Source organism: Cydia strobilella, chromosome 1 (genome assembly GCF_947568885.1).
Source record: "Cydia strobilella chromosome 1, ilCydStro3.1, whole genome shotgun sequence".
In the NCBI taxonomy this organism is placed as follows: domain Eukaryota; kingdom Metazoa; phylum Arthropoda; class Insecta; order Lepidoptera; family Tortricidae; genus Cydia; species Cydia strobilella.
The window spans coordinates 15,900,817-15,919,131 of record NC_086041.1 but is presented as its reverse complement, the minus strand read 5'-3'; the positions used below and the strand labels follow the sequence as shown (position 1 = coordinate 15,919,131).

At 35.9% G+C, this 18,315-nt stretch overlaps 2 protein-coding genes across 2 annotated transcripts in view; one reads left to right on the top strand and one right to left on the bottom strand.

Annotated features, from left to right (window-relative positions):
* Positions 1 to 12,224: 12,224 nt before the first annotated feature.
* LOC134748399 (uncharacterized) lies at positions 12,225 to 13,016 on the bottom strand. The gene has a single exon (XM_063683184.1). It carries the CDS (start codon positions 13,014 to 13,016, stop codon positions 12,225 to 12,227), a length of 792 nt encoding a protein of 263 aa, XP_063539254.1.
* Positions 13,017 to 16,397: 3,381 nt separating this feature from the next.
* Positions 16,398 to 18,315, top strand: part of LOC134745946 (uncharacterized) — a 105,382-nt gene continuing 103,464 nt past the window's right edge. Inside the window, exon 1 of the mRNA XM_063680092.1 lies at positions 16,398 to 16,566. The gene's annotated coding sequence lies outside the window, so the exon portion shown is untranslated. The remainder of the gene's footprint in view (positions 16,567 to 18,315) is intronic.

The window sequence follows — 18,315 nt, the reverse complement described above, 5'->3', positions numbered from 1 at the left end:
CCCGCTTTCATTTGACGCTGCCTGTTAGAAAGATACCAATAAATACGATCATAATATGCCTTTTGTCCTGGTCTTATAATAGACATTATTTTAAAGAAGACACAACCATAGGCATCACCATATTATATTTACAAGTAGCACTCTTATGCGTATATAAGTCATATACACACACGTACACTCACACACAAACAATATATGTATACAGTTGCACACACCTTACAACCTATTGAAGACAGACCGACCGGAAATATATGTATATATATAAAGGGACCAGGCTGAAAATCAGCGCTGGATATATGTACACAACATATCTAACACAGGCTGAGACTGGTACCCATTGCCTATAACGGTATGAAATTTAAATGAATGTACCTACCTACTATGTTTAAGATCTACTTCTTCGTATTGTTATTACTTAATTAAGGTTTAAGGAATGTAAGATTTCTAGTTATGGCAATAAACTTTTTTTATCTTTTATCTTTTTATCTTTTAAAGATGCAATTTTTTAGAATTTAACGTTTTTTTCATTTCTAAGATTTTTCTTAAAAAAAACTTAGAATATCGCCAAATTTAGTTCGCTTTTAGTAAATAGTTAATATGCTCTTTAAAATGAAGTATAACTTATTCTTAAAATCCTTTATTTGACGAAGTTATGCAATTTTGAAAATACATCGTCTTCAAATATTTTCAGTCAGCGAATATCGTTATTAACCACTTGTCTGTATATGAAACGAATCGACCGAATTTTATACAGCATAACCGAGAGTGAACCCACGATTATTACCTGGTGGTAATATAAACACATACAGGGTGGGATTTCCTAATGGGTCAGTCAGGGCAGCTACCAGATCCCGTGCTGTTACGCGAAAACGGTCTTAAAAGACCTTCCCTCGATGTCAAATTAATGAAGATTAGCGTTACAGATTTTGGAAAAAACATACAGGTTGCGAGTAAAAGGTCATTTTTGACAAACTTTTTTTTTATGCCAATCGATCCCATTCCTATCCTATCAGAGAGTGGTGAATTTTAAAGAGTACACCTAGATGTATCATGCCATACAGGTTTGAAAACATTATTAATTTGTTTCATTTTCCCATACATTACTTACATAGAATTCCTGTTATTAGTCAGTTGTATGTACTTTATAACTTACCTACCAGTCGAAATTGTCCCGCCTAGCCTATTTTCTCCGAAATTACTGGACCAATTAAGTTGAAATTTGGTACATATATGTAAGTTTGTGACCCAACGTAAACATAAATTTTAAACACGGGGGCCACTTTTGGGGGGTAAATGAGAAAATTAAAAAATAAAGTTTGTTAAACTATATCGTGTTACATATCAGATGAAAGAGCTCATTGTGAGAATCTCAAATATATTTTTTTTATAATTTTAAGACAAATAGTTTAGAAGTTATTCAAGATAATAGGCAAAAAATGACCATTCCCCCCTTTATCTCCGAACAACTGGGTCAAAAATTTTGAAAAAAATACACACAATAGATCTTTACCTATAGATCACCGGAAAACCTATTAGAAATGTGCAGTCAAGCGTGAGTCGGACTTAATTACTTAGTTTTTGATCCGACCCCTACGGGTTTTTAAAGACAATTCAAGTAAAAAAATACATTGTTTAAATTGTGTAATGTACGGAACCCTTGGAACGCGAGTCCGACTCGCCCTTGGCCGGTTTTTTTTCAACTGATCGATCGTCGAAATCACGAGCAATTTACGTACAGATAAAATTGTCAGGGCACCGGATAAGGCCGTACTAGTTCACTGACGCTGACCTCTGGACTTCGTATCTCTATTGATTTGATTGCGCGAGCGCTTAAAAATAACCAGCATATTTGACTGAGCATAATAATTAGGGGAAATACGGACAAAATGACATAGTGGGCTTATTTCGAAATTTGCGGGCTGTAGTAAGTTTACCGATACAGCAACACCTCACAGCTGCCATTTTTACAATTATGAGAGATGCCAAGCGCCATTGGCTTAGTCACATGGAAGTATCTAAATGCATGAGTGTGAACGTTTTTGGTGCCCACAAAAGTTTAGCATGGGTTTCTTCAGTTTTCTTGAGAATTATGTGAAGTAATTTGTGATTATTTTTACTAAAACTAATAGCGATTTGTCTTAATTTTACTATGATGCGCAATTACTTTAATTAAATATATTATGATATTTAATAATGTGTCTGTGTGTGTGTGTGTTATTTATTTAATGTGTCTAGTTTACATTTGGGCAAAATGACATATTGATTTAAAGTATTTAAACTAACACGATTTTCACTCATAATTTCAAAACTAACAGGGGACTTAATCGCGTTTCTTACGTTTATTTATGGCCTGACGTTTCGAACGTGACGTTACGTTCGTGGTCACAGGCAGACTGGTGAGTAATTGTATCAACATCTTCTTGCTAAATGCTTGATTTGCTTGAATGTTTGCTTGATTTTGCTTTCTGCAAAATGACATATTTACATATAGGTATAATGTTAAAGACCGTATCGTTAATTATGGGTAAAGATAAAACCTGGTCTAACTGTTGACATGTGTATTATTTTGTATAACTATGTTATATTTTAAGCCATATCTGATACTTACTTTACCACTTACTCTGTTTTACTTTTTTTATGGACTTATATAATGATGCTTTCAATACCGTCTAGCAAATATGATTTGAACAAGCATATCGAGCTTAATTTGAGACTATTTAATCAGTTAAATACTCTCAAATTAAGCTCGATAGGCTCCTTGGTAATTTAAAGAAACAAAAGGTTAACATGCTGCCAAAACATGCTATCTAAGTCTTCTTTTCATGATTGCTCAATTAATCATCCACATATCCCACTTTGACGTGGGCGAAATCATCGACAGTATCGATGGAGCCATATTACCAACATATTACCCAAAGATTGATTGATTGACGTAAGTATAAATAACGCTGGCACTGCGTGTGCTGTCATAATCTCTGCGAACTTTTCTTGGTCTAACTAACAACTGACGACATAGTATTGAATAATGGACTTACTAGCGACCGGCGATAGGCGACTGTTAATTATAGCGACCGGCGACTGACGACTGGCGAAGTGGCGACTAGCGACAATGACAAAACTCAGCTTAAAAGTACCGACAGACATCAGAATTGGGGAAGAGGTCGTTTGTATAGTGGCATGTAACGACGCGCGATTCAAGAAGAAAGTTCCCATTTGTTAGAATATTCGAGGATTATTCCATGAAAACATGAATGAAACACGGGACTAAAGAAGATTTAAGAAGATATATGTTCTTACAGCTGAAGTGTAAGTTTTATAATGAAACACGACATTAAATAATGATAGGCAAAAGGTATCTGGCCAGTCATATTATCGAACAAATTTAGAAGGTCTGAATAATGACATTAATGACAATGGTATCTAAGTTTTGGTTAACTAAGTCGGTCGCACGCCCCAAGGGTTCCGTAGCATTATTAATCATTTTTTTATGACATTTAAAGATCATTTTTTGATAATGATTACAACATAATATTTATTTTTATAATAGAAATATAAATATTTCAACAATCAAGGGAGGTCCCTATACAAAATACATAGGTAAGTATTTGTTTTTTGTTTTTATTGTAGCTCTATTACAGTGCTCTTTCTATCAAGCTCTATTACTTACCACAGTCTCGGTGGTCTGGGTATGATGTATGATATTCAAGGAAAATATACCTACTGCATAGTGCATACCTGACCACAATTTTATTTACAAAAACTAGTGAAGCGTGAGTTTGAAGGAAAAAATAAGCATAGTAAAAAAAATATGATAGTACGGAAGCCTCGCGGCGCGAGTACGATTCGTTCTTGGCCGGTTTTTTCCTAAAATAAACTTGTTATTTATTGATAAATCCCCGCGCAATAATAGATAACAGGGGCAGAGCCTCAACACGTCGACCGCAAAACATATGAGTATGTGTCTCTCTCTGACCTCTAATTTAATGAGTATGAAAGAAAGAGAAACCGTGATGTCTTTGTAAGAAGAATATGTTCATTTATAATGATAAGAACTGACATAATTATCAGTAACCTGTGACCTGTTAGTTAAAGTATAAGTTATGTACTTGTATCTATAGTGTTGTGTCGAATTTCATGAAAAATACCCGCGGCCGTACGTTGTGGGAGAACGATAAGTTTTTCATTCAGGTATGTACTCCCAACCCCATGGTGCCCAAAATACCCGCGGCCGTACGTTGTGGGAGAACGATAAGTTTTTCATTCAGGTATGTACTCCCAACCCCATGGTGCTCAAAATACCCGCGGTCGTACGTTGAGGGAGAACGATAAGTTTTTCATTCGGTATGTACTCTCAACCCCATGGTGCTCAAAATACCCGCGGCCGTACGTTGTGGGAGAACGATAAGTTTTTCATTCAGGTATGTACTCCCAACCCCATGGTGCTCAAAAGCGTTAGTTTGATCATCAAAGCACATAAAATACAGTGCATTTGTTAAGTAACACAATTTTCACAGAAGACACAGAACATTGCCTTTTATGCGTATTTAATTTTGCCCAATTTAATACACTGGTGGAATTGACCACCACCATTTATTTCTATTCAATAGTTTTGTATGACGATAAACAAAAGATAATCCTTGATATACAGTTATTTTTAGGGTTCCTTAAACCAAAGGGTAAAAACGGGACCCTATTACTAAGACTCCGCTGTCCGTCTGTCTGTCTGTCACCAGGCTGTATCTCATGAACCATGATAGCTAGACAGTTGAAATTTTCAAAGATGATGTATTTCTGTTGCCGCTACAACAACAAATACTAAAAAAGTACGGAACCCTCGGTGCGCGAGTCCGACTCGCACTTGTCCGATTTTTTTTAAATTTAAAGCGCTCAAATATCACCATTAATAAATAAAAAAACCGGCCAAGTTCTAGTCGGACTCGCGTTCCAAGGGTTCCGTACATTACACAATTTAAACAATATATTTTTTATGTGAAATGTCTTTAAAAAACCCGTAGGGGTCGGACCAAAAACTAAGTAATTAAGTCCGACTCACGCTTGACTGCACATTTCTAATAGGTTTTCCGGTGATCTATAGGTAAAGATCTATTTTGTGTATTTTTTTCAACATTTTTGACCCAGTAGTTTCGGAGATAAAGGGGGGAACGGTCATTTTTTGCCTATTTTCTTGAATAACTTCTAAACTATTTGTCTTAAAATTATAAAAAAAATATATTTGAGATTCTCACAATGAGCTCTTTCATTTGATATGTAACGCGATACAGTTTGAAAAACTTTATTTTTTAATTTTCTCATTTACCCCCCAAAAGTGGCCCCCGTGGGTAAAATTAATTTGATTACGTTACATGTCCATCTTTGGGTCACTAACTTACATATGTGTACCAAATTTCAACTAAATCGGTCCAGTAGTTTCGGAGAAAATAGGCTGTGACAGACGGACAGACAGACAGACCGACAGACAGACAAACGCACGAGTGATCCTATAAGGGTTCCGTTTTTTCCTTTTGAGGTACGGAACCCTAAAAGTACAAAGTTTCGGAGCAATCTAGCTAGTCGTTTTATGTCGTCGTTGTCGCATACGTTTGTATGGAGAACCGAGCTTGCCGGGGACTTAAGTAATTTGAAATAGGTATAAACCTATAAAGGTACACAATATTACGTATTTCAAATTACTCATGAATGTCACTGAGATCATAATATGGTCAATTGGTCATAAATTGTAATTAGGTTTATACAGAAGTAAAATCAACAAGTTACTAAATAATGTTACAAACGTCTTATGTCGGAATGAATCTAGGGGTCAAGAATCAAGTTATACATATGATACCTACTAGGAAGAAGCTCACAGTCGACTACAGTTCATGAAACTCCCTATTCAGAAATGAGATAATTCGACAGAATCTGGAAATTTACCTATGTCTATCCTGTCCTTAAAAACTAAACAAAAATTTGATATAATGTAGGTATTTGTTAAAGCGACAAATAAAAACCTGCGAAAATGTCAACTGTCTACCTATGAAAAAATCTATTTAAAAACTAAAATACACAATTTAAAAAAAACTACGCTTGTACTTACATGAAATCAAACGAAAAGAACAATCGAAATTAGTCAACAAGTCAGTACGGGGAAATTTAAATAGGTACTTATTACTGATTACTGCATATCTGATAGGTAATGTGTCGACACTGTTGACAGACTATTATGGCCATATTAGTATACTTTGATAACGAAGTAGGTATACACTCTCGCTCTTCCGTTAATAGACCACGAGCCAGGAACGGATTTCCATGAATAATCGCCCCCCGGGTGATAACTCGTATAGTGGTTAACGGCTATGTATGATTAACCCTCGTGGACGTCAGCTGCCGCTTCGTTGGTGGGTTGAGGAATAGCAGCCACCGAAACACGTAAAAAATATTTAGTCATCGCCTCCCGTTTGATACTTTGTCAGATGATATTTTACATGCTATTGCAAATTAAAAAAATGTCAGCCGGTTGTATCGCGGTGAAAAGGCCGTAAGCTTGTCACATAAACATGTAAAAAATACGTGCCGTACCCACGGATGTGCCGTACCTCATTATGATAGTGGTATTAAAATCATGAAACTGTACGTAGCGTTTCATCAGGCGTTTCAATAAACGCCTGCGTTTCCACGCACACTTTGCGGACATAAAATGGTAAGGTGGTAAGGTTCATCACAGAACTATATCAAGATAGAAGGAAAGAGCTCAGCAATTTGTATGGAGACCGAGCGTGTAACATTTTGCGTAGGTACTTTGACGTCACGAGCGTAATTTAGCGATGAGAAACATAAGCCGCGCGAAAACGATTCAAAAGCATCGATTCACAGATCGATTAGAACACGGCATCGATTCTAAAATATCGATAAGAACCGACAGAGGAAATGATAATTATTTTCGACAGAGGAAATGATAATTATTTTTGACAGAGGAAATGAGAAATCAGAATTTTAAATCGAAATAGTACATTTCGATGCTAGTGCGGAAAGTGTTTCATTACTTCATGAGTACCGAGATATCTTGCCACGAGCCGTAAGCGAGTAGCAAGACTCGGGACGAGTATCGAATGACATTTTTTAATACAGTTGCGAAAAAATAATAAAAACAACAAGTAAGGAATAAAAACAATATCGAATGTTGCCTTTGGAAACTTAAAACATACTTGCAGTAAGAAAAAACGCCTCTTCTTTGACAGGCGTTTTGGCAGATATTCCTACCTCTACCTTCCATAGCTATTGCGTTACATTCAGACAACTTATTAAGAATGGGTTTTCAATATTCAATATTAAAAAATAAACGTGCTATAATGATGAAGAGATAAGTGATAAAATATGAAATGCGTATATTTTTCGTATTCTTACATTAACAGTATAGCACAATCGAATTAAGTCTAACCACGAAATCCTTCCAAAGATATGAAATTTGGTATGTATGTTAATTAAAGGTCTCTTTTTCATGTCCACACTATTTGACATTTGGGGACCTCGAGGAATCGCAGCCATCTTGGAAAATGTGTACCATCCTGGAGAAATTTACGTTTTACTCTAAATATACGTTCTCTATGAAAATATGGTGTAAGGCAACATTAAAGATTATTAAATTCTACACAAAAAAGTTGTCTTTGCGGACAAAATACATCTTATTATAGAAAATAATAGATGAATCCAGATTTAGCGCTTATACCCTTTCAGGGGATATTCTCTTAATATGAAACTTGGAGGAATATGAATTCCACTTTTGTCTATACATTTGTACACGTTCTACCCCAATATCAACATTTTACTCGACTGCGACTTAAACAGAAAGTAGGGTTATGGGTTTAAATACTGAAAATCAGTACACCCTGTAGCTCAGGATACTGAACGGATTTTTTTTTAAATGACATATCGGTAGATTCCTCTTGGCCTTCACAACCTGTTTACACTTGTTTTATTAAAGAAAAATCAATACAGCCGCCCTGAGAAGACGCCGAATATTAAATCATATTTTTACTTCTAGCGCCTAAACTATTGAGTGGATTTCAATAAAATAGACATCAGTAGATCCATAATTGGTACACGAGTGCTATGCAATACAAATTTACTAAAATAAATGGAGGAAAAATGTTTAGGACTTAAAAATGTGACTGCAAAAACAGATTTTAGGTCTTAAATGGGGTTTAAACAATAGTGACAGTAATGAAATTTGACACCTACAATTTCAGGGATCCCTGTTTGCGTATCATAAAATTGGAGCTTCGGGGACCACGGGGATCAAACGCCATCTTGAAAAGTATAAGTCTTATTTGGTCTTTTTTGGTTATATATATTTATATTGGACGCGAATCGTAATCCAATATAAATATATATAAACGTAAAAGTCCTGACTAACTGACTGACTCACTTAAATCAACGCCCAGCCCAAACCGTGGGACCTAGAGAGCTGAATTTTTCACAATAGATAGCTTTTATGACGATAGTATCCACTAAGAAGGGGTTTTTCAAAATTCATCCCCTAAGGTGGTGAAAAAGGGGTTGAAAGTTTGTATGATCATAAATTTTTTTGAGTGCGGGACTTGAAACTTTGTATGAAGGCATATTATTCAAAATACTAGAAAAGTAATTTCAGCTGTTTTGAAAATTCATCCCTTAAGGTGGTGAAAAAGGGGTAGAAAGTTTGTATGGAGGTCAAAAATTTTTTTAAGTGCGCGACTTGAATCTTTGCATAAAGGCATGTTATTAGAATACAAGAAAAGTGATTTCAGCGTGTTTAAAAATTCATCCTCTAAAGTGGTTAAAAAGGGGTTGAAATTTTGTCGTGGTCCTAATTTTATTTTAAGCTAGGTACTTGAAACTTCAAAGAAATATATATAATTAAAAGAGAAAAAAACTTATTTCAGCATTATTGAAAATTCATCCCCCAAGGTGGTAAAAATGGGGTTGAAAGTTTGTATGGAGATCAAATATTTTATTGAGTGCGGGAATTGAATTTTTGTATAAATACAAGAAAAGTAATGTAAGCGTTTTTAAATATTCATCCCCTAAAAGGGTTAAAAAGGGGTTCAAATTGAATCTATTACAAATGCTTTGAAACTTCTTAGAAAGGCATTGTATAAGATTCCAAAAAAGTTATTTCAACGTTCTAAAAATTCAACCCCTAACGGGGTTAAAAGGGGATGTAAGTTTATATGTGGTACAAATTTTCTTTTAAGCTAGGAACTTGAAACTTGGTAAAAAGGGCATTATATTAAAATAGACGAAAATTGATTACTTACACCGTTTTTGAAAAGTTTGTATTAATAGTTTCGGGAGCGATTTTTTTTAAATAGTGGACTTGTAAATCTTCTAAGAGAGACGAGAGGGATTATATCGAGAACATTTTTTTTCAGCTAGGGTCTTAAAACTTCGTAGTTTGTGAAAGACAAATTTCATGCGTTGTATAATTATTAACAAATGATTAACCGTCCCTACTGATATCTTTTGCTGCATAATGTTCTATATTATGCTCATGTAGAATATATAACCACCAATATACAAATCCACGCGTACGAAGTCGCGGGCAACAGCTAGTTTATATATACTCGTATAAACGTAAAAGTCCTGACTGACTCACTTAAATCAACGCCCAGCCCAAACCGTTGGACCTAGAGAGCTGAATTTTCCGCAATAGGTAGTTTTTATAACGTTAGTATCCACTAAGAAGGGGTTTTTCAAAATTCATCCCCTAAGGGGATATAAGGGTCCAAAGTTTTTATGGGGTTCAAGTTTTATTTTAAGCTATGAATTCGAACCTTGAGTAAAAGATATAAGTATTATTAAAAAACAAGAAAACTAATTTCAGCGTTTTAAAAAATTCATCCCCTAAGGTGGTAAAAAAGGGGTTAAAAGTTTGTATGGAGATCAAAAATTTTATCAAATGCGGGACTTAAAACTTTGTATATGGCCATATTATTAGAATACAGGAAAAGTAATTTCAGCGTTTTAAAAAATTCATCCCCTAAAAGGGTTAAAAAGGGGATGAAAGTTTGTCTTGGGGTTCAAACTTTATTATAAGCTAGGAACTTGAAACTTTGCAAAAAGGTATTATATATTAAAAAGCAAGAAAACTAATTTTAGCGTTTTTAAAAATTCATCCCCCAAGGTGGTGAAAAGGGGGTTGAAAGTTTGTATGGAGATCAACCATTTTATTGAGTGCGGGATTTAAATCTTTGTGTAAAGGTATATTATTAGCATAGAAGAAAAGTAATTTCAGCGATTTTAAAAATTCACCCCTTAAAGGGGTTGAAAAGAGATTGAAAATTTGTATAGGGTTCAAATTTTATTTTAAGCTAGGAATTAGAAATTTCGTTAAAAGGTATATCATTAAAAGAGTAGAAAACTGATTTTAGCGTTTTTGAAAATTCATCCCCCAAGGTGCTGAAAAGGGGGTTGAAAGTTTGTATGGAGATCAAACATTTCTTTGAGTGCGGGACTTGAATCTTTGTATTAGAATACAAGAAAAGTGATTTCAGCGTTTTTAAAAAGTCATTACGTAAAGTGGTTAAAAAGGGGTGGAAAATTTGTAGGGTCGTAATTTTATTTTAAGCTAGGTACTTGAAACTTCGTAGAAAGGTATTTAATTAAAAGGGAATTAATACCAATACATAAGGATGGGGATAGAAAGGATGTCAGCAATTTTAGGCCGATCTCGGTCCTACCTTCAATTTCTAAAATAATGGAAAAGTTAATAAACAATCGGTTAATCAAACATTTAAATAAATTTAACCTCCTATCACCCCGGCAATTTGGCTTTCGAAAAGGGAAAAGTACTGAAATGGCAGTATTAGAGTTAACAAATTCTATTACGAAACACTTAGATAGTAAAAAGAAAACTTTAGGCATATTTCTTGATCTAAAAAAAGCATTTGACGCTATATCTATCCCCATCCTTATACAAAAACTAGAAATTATGGGTATTCGTGGACAATTCTTAAATCTAATTTCTAGCTACTTGAATAACAGGACGCAACGAGTTAAACTCAACAATGATGTTTACAGCGCTGATGAACCCTCCAACCAATACGGCATCCCCCAAGGAGGTGTCTTAGGACCAACCCTTTTTCTGACTTACATCAATGACCTGACCAATATTCAACTTAATAATAGGCTGGTCTCTTACGCAGATGATACTGCGCTCTTGTTCCATGGAGATAGCTGGGAGGAGGTTTACACCTGTGCTGAGGCTGGACTGACTAGAGTAATAACATGGCTACAAACGAATTTACTCACATTAAACATTAACAAAACGAATTACATTACATTCTCAATCTTAAACTCTTCTCAACCTGATAAAACTAAATTTAATTTAACTGGCCATACATGTAAAAGCCAAGAAACTAATACGTGATCCTGCTCTAGCCTAATTCATGTTGACTCCACTAAATACTTGGGTATCCATATAGACCAACTTCTTTCATGGAACAAACAAATTGATATTACCGCTAATCGAATTAGAAAACTGATATGGTTATTTAAATATCTTAGACAAGTATCCGATAGGGTTCTATTATCTTACATTTATAAAACACTTGTGCAATCTATTGTACTTTATTGCCTGCCTGTTTGGGGCGGTACCCACAAAAATAAACTCATAGTTCTGGAACGGGCCCAGCGATTAATCCTCAAAGTACTTCTAGGCAAAAATATACGTTACAGCACCACTGATGTCTATAAAGATGCTGATGTTCTAACTGTGAGACAGTTATATATCTTAAATTGTATTCTAAAAGTTCATAAAAGTATAAAACCAGATGTTAAAAAAACGTATACTCAGTTATAAATCAACTAAGTATTGGTAGGACTTATTTTGCTAAAAGGCAATTTAATACAATATCTATTCATCTTTACAACAAAGCGAACAGATTTATTAGTATTTACAATAAATCATATAACGAGTGTAAAATAAAGACTACGATATGGTTAAAAAGTAAAACATACGAAGAAACCGAAACAATGATACCTTGACCTTTATCAAAATTAAATTAAATTAAATATTCGTTTATTTCAGGCCAGGGGCCCATAAAAATGTTGTTAGTAACAATGCCTAAGTCTATATTAGTATATACAACAAGTAATAACAATTAAATCCTCATTGATTAAAAGAAAATTCAAATAAATACTACAAAAATTAATAATTACAAAAAAAAAAAAATTCACAAAATAAAAATTTACACAAGCCCAAGCATTATTTGCCTCCATTTGTCATAAATGGGGCAGTCAAACCTATACGCAAACAGCCCCAGGATGCTGTTGCTGCTGCCCCGAACGCAACTGAGTAGAGAGGCCACTTTCTTGCGGATAATGGCGTGGAACCCATCCGTGTGCGCCTCCGCGAACATACCTGACGCGCTACAGAACCGGGGCAGCTGCATCAGCATCCTGAAAATGTTGTTGTATTGGATGCGCAGAACATTGGCAGCCTTACGGGTGTATGTCACCCACAGACTGCTCGCGTAAAAAGATTGGCAATATGCCTTGAAAAGTGCCACTTTAACCGGCTTAGAGCATTGAGCAAATCTGCGAGCAATCATGTTACCCCTGACTGCCAGCGCTCTACGCTCCCTTTCAAGGTCACTGTCATCTTTCAGGTCTTCGGTGACTACATGACCTAAATATTTAAATTTAGTCACCACCTGAAGAGCGCTGCCGATCAGCTTAATGGTCGGAACATTCATCGGCTTGACTTTACCGCTCTTAAACACAAGCACTTCACTCTTGTCCGAGTTATATTTGAGCCCGTGTTCCGTCGCATAGGCTTCACAAATAGCGACGAGTTCTCTGATTGACCTCACCGACGGCCCCAACAACACCATATCATCCGCATAGCTAATATTGTTAACGCAAGTATTGTCTATATGACAGCCTGTATGAGTGTTGCTGAGCTCGCCTATGAGGTCGTTGACATATAGGTTGAAAAGCAGTGGAGACGTGAGTCCCCCCTGCCTCACACCACATTTCATGCCATACGAGTCTGACAAAGCCGAGCCCCACCTCACCTGATTCTGTTAATGACCGTACCAGTACCTCAGGATAGATATACATTCAGCCGGTACACCCGCGCCCTCAAGTTTGTCCCATAGCTTGCTATATAATACGGTATCAAAAGCTTTTGACAAATCTAGAAAACACGCGTATACCGGTGAGTTCCTCTCTGTGTAATACTTGACAGTCCCTTTGAGACACAAAATTGCCGATTCTGTAGACAACCCAGCCCGGAACCCGAACTGGGCATCATGCAATCTTATATGCCGCAAAAGAATGTCATTTAATAGGGCATCAAACACCTTAGCGAGGATGGTAGCAAGTGAGATAGGTCTGTAATTAGCAATGCTGGTCACATCGCCAGTTTTGTTCTTTATTATGGGGACTAAAATCGTCTTCGACATCTCACTAGGCACGAAACCATGCCCCAAACATAAATTAAGTAAAAGAGCGAGAACCCTAGGCAAATGCACCCCCGTGTGTTTCAAGTGCTCAATGCTGAGGCTGTCGTGACCCGGTGATTTCCCGCGCTTCATTCCTTGTATAACCTTATTAACCTGCTTGGCCGTGAATACGACAGAACGACCAGTCACACTCAGCTCAGCATTGACCGCCCGAACCGTAGTGCCCTGCCCGTGCATGTTAGCTCCGACGCTAAAATACCGTTTAAACAAGTTAGCGATATCATTAGAGTCACTTATACCTTCTATAAGTAGGTTGGCCCGGCTTAACATATAACTTGTTCGTCTGTTTCCAATTTTTTTTTTAATCTTTACTAGCATGCAAAGAAGCTAGACTATCCATTTTTAGCTGTTCCTGTCTATCTTGGCACCATTTTAACCTGCGTTTAAAAACCTTTCTACTTTCACACATATTGAGATACACTGGACCACAAGTGGGTTTCCCAGCTTGGACCCAGGTAAGAAAATGCAGCCGAGCCTCCCTATGATAACGAGCCACATATTTATTTCAGCCAGAGATGTAACCACCTCTTCTCTGCGGTTTTCTTTGCCAGTAACACGCACTAGCCGCATTTGACAATATTGCTATGACATCACAATACATATTATGCAGCAAATTTCTATGACCTTCACAAGCACAAACACCATCAGCACACTGTGTAAGTTCAGATGGGAAATCAATTTTCTTCAACTCTTTATCACACAGTCTCTGATAAAGTTCCACCTGTTCAGGTTTTCTTTCGCCCCAAATAACTCTATTTATTTTATTGTTAATAGGGCAACTCAATTTCGACTTAACTCTAAATAGGTTACACTGTACAAATAGGGGCAAGTGGTCTGACCACATAACGTCATCTTTTATCCACACACTTTTGACTGACTGTAAGGCCGCGCTGGTAGTAATACAGTGATCTAGCCATCTGGTAGACCCGTGTGCCTCGCTCACAGAAGTAAATGTCCCAGAGCCATGCCCTAGCAGGTCCATATCCACACAACTTAGACCTTGATCTTCACAAAAAGCTAACATTTCATTGCAAAACCGTTCTTTAGGGTGCGCGTTAAAATCTCCCATTATGTAGGTACACAGCCTCAGTGTCAATTTGATCAGTTATAACAGAGTTAATTATACCTAAACATTCCGTGATCTCGGGTAAATTCTCTAAACTGTTCGTTGGCATGTAGACGCTGAAAAATAACACTGACCTCTTACTGTCATTTTCACAGCCGCCACTCTCGCACTATTACAGTTAATAACACTTACTGAGTCGAAAGTAGATTTTCGCCATATTTATCGCACCGGATCCGAGATTTGCACGACTCATGCGACCATACACACATACACTCTTACACACTTACTATTCTACCTAATTAAGATCTTTACCCTCTTTATTTGAAATGTAAGGTTACACACCTTATGTAAAATCAAAATGTATATATGTATGTACGTGTGTATGTATGCATATACATGTATAGTGTATGTGTGTGTATATGTATATGTATGTATGTGTTTATGTATATATATATATACATATATATATATATATATGTGTGTGTGTGTGTGTGTGTGTGTGTGTGTGTGTGTGTGTGTGTGTGTGTGTGTGTGTGTGTGTGTGTGTGTATATATGTGTGTGTATTGTATATGTTTATATATATTATATTATAATTACAACCGTGAACGCTTAATGCACCTACACCGACAGGAAAAAAAAAAACATTAGAACTATCAATTCTTGTAATGTTTAGTTTTAGTTATAATACTTATAATATTGTCAAACCTATTTTTTAAATTTTTTTCTCACCTTTGTATGAAAGAACAAGTGTCAAACTTAAAAGGAGGATTCGACACCCAGGATAAACCTTTTTAAAAAATAAACGAATTTTGAATAATTTTTTTTGAATTAAACTTATTTCAGCATTTTTGAAAATTCATCCCCCAAGGTGGTAAAAAAGGGGTTGAAAGTTTGTATGGAGATCAAACCTTTTTTTGAGTACAGGACTTCAGTCTTTGTATAAAGGCATATTATTAGAATACAAGAAAAGTAATTTAAGCGTTTTTAAATATTCATGCCCTAAAAGGGTTAAAAAGGGGTTGAAAGTTTGAATCCATTACAAATGCTTATTGAAACTTCTTAGAAAGGCATTGTATAATATTACAAAAAAAAGTTATTTCAACGTTCTTAATAATTCAACCCCTAAGGAGGTTAAAAAGGGGATGTAAGTTTATATGTAGTAAAAGTTTTCGTTTAAGCTAGGAACATGAAACTTGGTAAAAGGGCATTATATTAAAATAGACGAAAACTGATTGCACTGATTTGAAAAGTTTGTATTATTAAAGTTTGCATCGGGAGTATTCGGGAGCGAACATTTTTTTTTAATAGTGCACTTGAAAATCTAAGTGTTGAGAGGGATTATATCGAGAACAATTTTTTTTCAGTTAGGGGCTTGAAACTTCGTACTTTGTGAAAGACAAATTTGTATGCGTTGCGTGCGTAATGCGTTGTATTTTATTAACAAATGATTAACCGTCCCTACTGATATCTTTTGCTGCATAATGTTCTATGCTCATGCTGTAAAATATATAACCACCAACATACAATAAATCCACGCGTACGAAGTCGCGGGCAACAGCTAGTAGTTTATAAGTACGGTATAGTCATCGTCATCTCATATGATACCTACTTCAAATGAAGTCGTTGGCGGCAGGTAGGCGTTTTATGTGAATTTAAACTCTAACCATAAAAACATAAGTGTCACCGACTGTATTACATTAGAATAGCATTGAGTCACCCACGTTCGCGTTGTGGTTTCATTCATGTCAGTGTGATCCGAATCCGAACTGCGTTCAGCGCAGCGCTGGCTAAACCCATTTCAAATAAGTCAATGCTGTATTATATATATATTCGTATATATTAAAATACGCACTACTTAGTTTTGTTTTTGTTAGATAATGTGTAAAACAAAACAGTTGTAATGTTTGTTTTCGAGCTACGAATATTTGTGAAGTGTTGAAAATAGTAGTTTTACCATTGGATTGCCTGGATTATTGCATAAACATTGAAAAGGCGTGGTGAGTGCTGTAACTGAAATATTTATATACTTAATTGAAACAACGGGGAATAACTGTGGTCCTTGCTCGTGCCGAGCGGCATCCAGCGCGCAGCATGGTTTCCCCTATCACTAAGTCCGTCACTTTCGCACTCACATACTTGTTAGAACGTGACAGGCATAGTGATAAGCGTACCGTGCTACGACTGCTCGCACGCGTTATCACGTTATGAGTTATTATAATTTTATTCCACACAACTACATAGGTATAAACATGCTGATGCCGAAAACACTGATACTCATGCTCAATGTATTTAACTTTCTAGCGGAAGCCGCTCGACCCCAATTACAAAGAAAAACCGCAAATCGAATTACAGGTTAGCCGTTTGGCACACGCATACTAGAGGTCAAAACAAAATTTTTGACCCGCAGTTCCTAAAAAAAATTCCCGGGGGTGGGGGGGGGGGCTTGTGGTAAAACATTATTTTTTTTTGTATGGAAAAAAAATCCAAAACCTATCGTGTGTGGTATCATACGAAAGGGCTTTTTGAGGCGATTCTAAAAATATATCACATAATTACATTTCGGCCATTTTTTTTAAATTAATACAAAAATAATTTTCGAAACATACCAAGTTTGGGCTCCTCCAGATACGAAATGACTGATTTTTTTTGTACAATATACCACAAATGATACGATATACGTGATATCCTCATATCCAACCCCAAAAAAGCAATTTTGAAAATAATATCATTAACATTTTTTTTTTAATTTCTACTTCAATACCTATTTTACGAGACTTATGGAACTGTACTGTACTGTACTGCAGATACGGTACATATTAATCATAAAATGATACGTAATATCCATATATCGAACGGGAAATACCTCTTTAACCCTTTAACTGCGCCTTTTCATCAGTTGGTATAGTTTGTTTTGTTCTTGACACAAAATATCAAGATTGTATCCTTCAGGTAGGATTTTTTTTACGAACTGCGGGTCAAAAAATTTGTTTTGACCTCTAGTATGCGTGTGCCAAACGGCTAACCTGTACATCGATTTGCGGTTTTTTTATTCGAACGGGTTACACTATTCGGCGCGATTCGGTAAATGAATTAGAGATTCACTAGATATGAAATAATAATGATATGTGACGTTCCATGGGTAAAGGTACCTTATGGCGGTTGGCGTTTAGATACGCTATTATTAACGCCGCAATAATTCATATCTAGTGAATCTCTAATTTATTTCCCGAATCGCGCCGCTAATTATGTTCGTATTAAAGTGACAACCGGTTATCAATTTTTGAGACACGAAGTTTCGAATTGATGCGAGGAATTTAACTCATTTGATTGATTCTGAAACATTTTTCCTTAAGAATCGTAGCGTGGTTTCAATTAACTCATGGTTTTATAAATCATAAATCATAATACTAGTCGTTGGGTAAGACCTCCAGTTAATGAATACTTAAGCAATTTTCCAGTTTTGAAAATTAATTTCTCTGCATTCATTAATAATTAAAATAATTACTAGCCATTTAATCAATCCTCATTTAATAAGCAAGAATGCAATTTCTGCGATATTTAATTACTAGCTGTGCCCGCGGCTTCGCCTGCGTGGAATTCGGTCTGTGTCAGTAAGCGGCTAATTCACCCCTAATTTATCTCCCTCTCCCCTGGAGGCGGAACTTGAAGTAAAGTTGACAGATGGATACGCTAGAGGACTGTAGTCCAGATAAAATATTATAAAATTAGGTACCACTAAATAAAAC

Bases quoted from the DNA above. Each gene is read 5' to 3' on its own strand.
- LOC134748399 (XM_063683184.1), bottom strand. From the start codon at position 13,016: ATGAAATGTGGTGTGAGGCAGGGGGGACTCACGTCTCCACTGCTTTTC.